This window comes from Bos indicus, chromosome 1, assembly GCF_029378745.1.
Source record: "Bos indicus isolate NIAB-ARS_2022 breed Sahiwal x Tharparkar chromosome 1, NIAB-ARS_B.indTharparkar_mat_pri_1.0, whole genome shotgun sequence".
NCBI lineage: Eukaryota > Metazoa > Chordata > Mammalia > Artiodactyla > Bovidae > Bos > Bos indicus.
Window position 1 is genome coordinate 146,223,354 of NC_091760.1, and position 6,000 is coordinate 146,229,353.

The 6,000-nt window shown below is 57.1% G+C and overlaps 1 protein-coding gene across 2 annotated transcripts in view; it reads left to right on the plus strand.

Annotated features, from left to right (window-relative positions):
- Window positions 1-5,347, plus strand: part of COL6A2 (collagen type VI alpha 2 chain) — a 39,825-nt gene extending 34,478 nt beyond the window's left edge. The window contains exon 28 of one of the 2 annotated variants that reach the window (XM_070796288.1): window positions 4,237-5,347. In XM_070796288.1, coding sequence (XP_070652389.1) covers window positions 4,237-4,835 — 599 coding nt within the window. In that variant the 3' untranslated portion in view covers window positions 4,836-5,347. Of the gene's footprint in view, window positions 1-2,069; window positions 3,153-4,236 lie in introns of those variants that run through there. The other variant, XM_070796293.1, reaches the window with a different exon arrangement.
- Window positions 5,348-6,000: the final 653 nt, after the last annotated feature.

Below are 6,000 nucleotides of genomic sequence, written 5' to 3' on the forward strand. Positions count from 1 at the left end.
GGAAGTGTCGAGTCTCTCACCATGGGCAGTCGGCTGAGGGTCTCTGTAGCTACTTCTCACAAGCTGAGGCTGGTCCCCTCGTTCCTAGTTACTGAGAGTCTGTCATGAACATGTGTGGGATTTTGTCAGATGCTTTTTCTGCACCTATGATATGATTGGGTGGTGTTTTTTCTTTAGCTTGTCAACATCATGAGGTAGAGTCTTTGGATTTTGAATGCTGACCCAACCTTACAGACCTGACATAGATCCTACTTTGTCATGGTGTGTAATATATATACATGTGTATGTATATATGTGTGTATACACACACACACACACACACACACACACACACACACACTGTTGGGCTTCCCTGGTGGCTCAGCGGGTAAAGAATCCACTTCCAATACAGGAGACACAGGTTCGATCCCTGGGTTGGGAAGATCCCCTGGAGGAGGGCATGGCAACCCACTCCAGTATTCTTGCCTGAAAAAAATCCCATAGACAGAGGAGCCTGGCAGGCTACAATCCACAGAGTCGCAAAGAGTTCGACATGACTGAACAACTGAACACACATAGATACAGACTGTTGGATTCAGTTGCTAGTATTTTGTTGAGGATCTTTGCATCTGTGTTCGTGAGAGATGAACAGAGCTGTGTGACCTTTCTTGTGATGTCTTTGGTTTTGATATTAGAGTGATGCTGGTCCCCAGCTTGGTGATCTCACTTCTCCTGGGCCTCCAGGACCTGAGAGTGAAAGGGAACAGACCCCTGAGAGACCCCTTCTCCCTTCTCCTAACTCTTCCTTTCACTAAACTCACACCCTCATTCTCCTTTTTTTTTTTTTTTTAATTTCCACCTTGTCCTCTTTTTTTTTTTAAATATTTATTTGGCTGCATTGGGTCTTAGTTGTGGCATGCTAGGTCTTTGTTACAGCGTTTGAACTCTTCATTATGCATGTGTGATCTAGTTCCCTGACCAGGGATTGAATCTGGGCCCCTTGCATTGGGACTGTGACATCTTAGCCACCACCAGGGAAGTCCCTCATTTCCTTTAAAATGATTTGAAATTTCCAAGTAAATTAGACACTGTGCCCAGAGAGGAAGAGACCAGATGTAACTACAGAATGTGCTCCTTGACACGAGTGGAATCCGTCCAGCATGCTGAGGGCTGAGCAGACAAGGCGCAGGGGGATGCTGCCTGCTCTAGTGAAGCCTGGACCTTCTGGGCCAAGTGGCCCTGTCCACCCAGAGACTCAGCCACATCTGGGCTTGGATTGAGCTGGGTGGCAACTCAGCTGGGGTGGAACCATGAAGCCGCCGTCAAAGAGAAACAACGCTGGACACCAGTCAAAGGCAGCAAAGGCAGGTTTTCCTCCATGACAGCTGCTGTAGGAGGGAGGAGAGCCAGGAGGCCTGAGCCCTGCTCCCCACACCAAGGCCAGGGCTCTGGAACACTGGGGCCCGAAGGAAGGGCGCAGGGCAGGGGTGGGGCCATGGGCCAGGCCACCTGGACAAGCTAACTGGACATGCGGAGGCAGCCCCAAGGACAGGAGGCGTTGGGCCCATTGGACCCAGCGGGTAGGCCCTGACCTCCCCAGGGACAGGGTGGGTAGAGAGCGAGAGGCTCTCCGAGAGATTATTCCTTGGTCCTCGGAGATGGCTCTGGGCCTAGAGATTTACATCTAAAAGGCGAGGCAGATTTGTCTAAAGAAGTTGCTCCAGAGGGGCTTCAGGGGTCACCTGCTTAGCACCAGGTGGGGCTGAAACAGGCAGGAAATTCTCCTGGCAGTGCTGAGGCCCTCCCAGGGCAGGGCCCTGAGTTGTCAGCAGCCACCAGGCCGGGTCCATTTCAGAAGCCATCTGTGCTCAGAGTCTAGCGGTTCTCGAGCTCTTGCTCCATCTCCTCGGGGCTCCCTGAAGCCCCACTTACTTGGCCTTGGCCCTCAGGGCCAACAGTGCAGCCTCCCTGGCTCCTCATCTAACCCCTGGCTGCGCCTTTGGCCCCTCCTCGTCTCTGAGGAGAGAAGCGGCCGGAGGCGTGCTCATACCCACCACATCCCTGAAAGGCCTCTCTGGAATCCCCCGCAGATGGACCGTGGCCTGGCGGCGAGCCCCCGGTCACCTTCCTCCGCACGGAAGAGGGCCCGGATGTCTCCTTCCCCAGGACCATCCCCCTGATCCAACAGTTGCTAAACGCCACGGAGCTCACACAGGACCCAGCTGCCTACTCCAAGCTGGTGGCTGTGCTGGTCTACACTGCGGAGCGGGCCAAGTTCGCCACAGGAAACGAGCGGCAGGACTGGATGGACCTGTTCATTGACACCTTTAAACTGGTGCACAGGGACATCGTGGGGGACCCTGAGACCGCGCTGGCGCTGTGCTAAAGCCGCAGGGTGCAGCCCCACCTGGCTGCATGAGCTCCCGGGGGCTGCCTGCCTTACACTGCCAGGCTTGAGACAGCAAGAAGCTGTTCTCTCAGTCTGGAGGCAGAAGTCCAAAGTCAAGGTGTCCTGGGCCACTACCCCCTGGGCCTCTAAGAGAAGGTCCTTCCTGCCTCTCCAGTTCCCCTCTCTGCCTCTGTGGTCATGAGACTTGTCCCCTTCCCCTCTGCCTCCTCCTACAAGGACTCTTGTGGTCGCACTTAGGGCTAGATAACCCAGGATAGTCCCCCCCATTTCAAGGGAATTGTTCATTGAATTCCATCTGCAAAGTCCTTTTTGCCATATAAGGTCACAGTCACAGAATCCAGGATTAGGATCTCTCAGGGGCCATTATCTGGCCAGAAAGAAAGAGAGACCAGCAGAGCCTCACAGACGACCCAGCTCCCGACTCCACCGCTGGCCTGTGCCCAGGGCCCCTGTGCAGTCCTCTTGTCCCCTGGCTGAGACATGGAGCCCCTGCCCACACCACCAGTCCCTACATCTCAGACTGCCTGCCAGGGACACAGAGGGAGCTTGCTGGGCAGTTTCAGTCCACCTCGAAGCTGCTCTTCATCTGCACCACCACCAAGATAAGCTGCATCATTAATAAGCTCCTTAAAAAAAAGAAAAAAAAAAAATCTGAAACCCTCGCTCCTCTGCCGGGAGCAGCACTCCAAGGACACACCCAAGCGTGTCCTTCAGGTGCTGTGAGATCATCTCAGACATTCTATAAAAGCTGAAAAGCAAGGTACCTGAGTGTGTGCTGTGGTCAGCGGCTTGCTGGGGTGAATTGGTTGCTCACCGGATCTTGAGGGTGACCCATGTGGCACAGGGGGGTGGGGGTCACCTGGTGCCTACAGGACCCAAACAGGACTTCCCCCTCATGGTTGCTGCCAAGGGTCAGGCACCCCTGTGTGCCCAGCCCTGGGTCAGCACACCTGGGCTATGACCAGAGTCCTTTTCTGCCCAGGTCAGGAGGGGTGACCAAGGGCTGAGGAGCTAGACCCAGGTGGGAAGGACCAGCCTGGTCCACGCTGAGCCCCCAGGGTGGTTAGAGTTGCGATCTCAGCAGTGGCTAGGGGAGGGGCTTGGCTGCACATCCCTGGCATATGGATGGGGACCGAGCCTGTGGTCCCTCCGGTGTGTGGAGCGGGTTTTCAGCCTGTGTAGTGGCATGGCCCCTAGGTCTAGCCTCAGCCTGGCAGCAATCTTGCCCGCACACTGTCCAGCATGTCCAGGCTGGTGACTGCCCAGATGAGGGCAAGGGTGTCCTGGCCACACCTATGCCCGCTGGCCTATCAAAGCCTCATCTAGTTGACGGGCCCCTCTCTCTAACATTCCCAAGCCTGGAGAAATCTGGCCAGAGGCAGGTCGTTGAGTCTGAGGATCTTCTTGAGATGTTTTTACACAGTCACACCCTCATTTCCCATGGACTGTGATCCTTTGGGGGCGTATTCAATTCTTGGGTCAAAAAAGGGGGCTTTATGGACCCCTTCCCATGAGGGCCTGGAGGCTGCTGGGCAGAGATGGTGCTGGTAGAGTGAAAAGGGGCCCCTCAGTCTCGGGGTTGGGGACATTTCCTGGTGGCAGCACAACCAAAAGAGATGGTGTCCGTCTCAGGGAGACGGTGGGAGTCTGCACCAGCGTCCTGGGCGCTGTCAGGTGGGGGAGTTCCCTACCGGAGTGGCCTTGGGGGAAGCTCCAGCGTCTCAGTGCTCCTGTGGGCGGGGTGAGTGTAAAGAGGCCAGCGCGGGGCGTGGCCCGGCGGGCGCTCCAGGGGCCGGGCCGCCGGGCCTCACGTGGGTCGCCCGCGCACCACCCCTTCTCGCTCCTAGAGCTGTACGTGGCCCAGTGCACACAGCGCCCGGTGGACATCGTCTTCTTGCTGGACGGCTCTGAGCGGCTGGGCGAGCAGAACTTCCACAAGGTGCGGCGCTTCGTGGAGGAGGTATCCCGACGGCTGACCCTGGCGCGCAGGGACGACGACCCGCTCAACGCGCGTGTGGCATTGCTGCAGTTCGGGGGCCCGCGTGAGCAGCAAGTGGCCTTCCCGCTGACCTCCAACCTGACCGTCATTCAGGAGGCGCTGGCGAGCGCGCGCTACCTCAACTCCTTCTCTCACGTGGGCACGGGCATCGTGCAGGCCATCAATCAGGTGGTGCAGGGCGCTCGGGCCGGGGCACGCCGCCACGCGGAGCTGTCCTTCGTGTTCCTCACCGACGGCGTCACAGGCAACGACAGCCTGGATGAGGCGGTACACTCCATGCGCAAGCAGAACGTGGTGCCCACCGTGGTGGCCGTGGGTAGCGACGTGGACACGGATGTGCTCTCCAAGATCAGCCTGGGCGACCCGGCCGCCGTCTTCCGCGAGAAAGACTACGACAGCCTGGCCCAGCCCGGCTTCTTCGACAGGTTCATCCGCTGGATCTGCTAGCGCCCCCTCCCCCAGCCCGCACCCCCACCAGGCCCCGGGCCCCAGCCCCGTGACTCCTGCCCTACGGGCTCTGTCCTCCTGTCCATGGTGCTACTCCGACCCCACTGAGAGGTCCAGCCGCTGAGGAATGAGTCTCCACGTATGGGTATAAAGTCAGGAGTGAAGGACACCGGCCCACCCAGCTCCTACTGGGAATCCCATAGCTCCGGGCACCCCAGCCCTCCTCCCCTCTTCATCATCTGCCCTGGCCCTGCCCTCTATGCCCTCCCGGGACCCCAGAGGCTTCCTGGGGTGCACTTCTCCAGTGGACCTCCCTCAGCCCAGCCTCATTCACAGACTCATCCTCCCCCCCACCCCTGCCCCGCAAAAGCTCCCTGCCAGCCCCAACAGCCCCCCTGCCGCTTTCAGGTCTCCAGGGGACACCTTCCCCATCAGACTGAGCTGTGATAGCAGGCCCCATACCTCCCTGTGTGCACACACCCCAGTCCAATAAAGGCTTTGACCCCTCTTGCTCCCCAGTTTCCAAGTGACTGTACCAATAGGGATTCACGTAACCCCCAGGACTGATCATATCGCTGGGGACCCCGGATTGTTCTGTGCACTGAGATGTTGCTGGGCCTGGCCCCATGTCCTTCAGTGTTCTGGGCTGAACTGTGTCTCTCTTCCCTGAACTCCCAACGTTCAAGTCCTTCCAGACACCACACTCCCAAGGGACAGGATGGCCTCAGCCATGGAATTCACCTCTCTAGTTGACTCTGGGCTGAAAACAATGTACTTGGTTGATGAAGTCTCGCTCTGTCCCCGGACCAGGGCCAGAGTGCTTTAGGGACACTTGTTGGTGTTTGCACGACGATATTTGTGGATAGAGATAGATGGTGGAGAGATGATGGAGAGGTGATAGAGACAGAGGATAGATAGATAAGTGATAGAAAAAGATGATAGGTAGACTGATTGATTGATGGGTATATTGATGATTTTAACAGAGTGATAGACGATAGATATAGATAGGAGAAATGAGACAGAGGTGGTTTTTTTCTGGCAGCCTCGGTGACTTTGTGTTCAGACACCCAGGTCTTTTAAGTTCACCCTCTGGGAAGTGCCCTCTTAAACCCAGGCTGTATCATCTGCAGGGCCTGGCCTAGCAAAGGGCCTCAACATGGGGTCT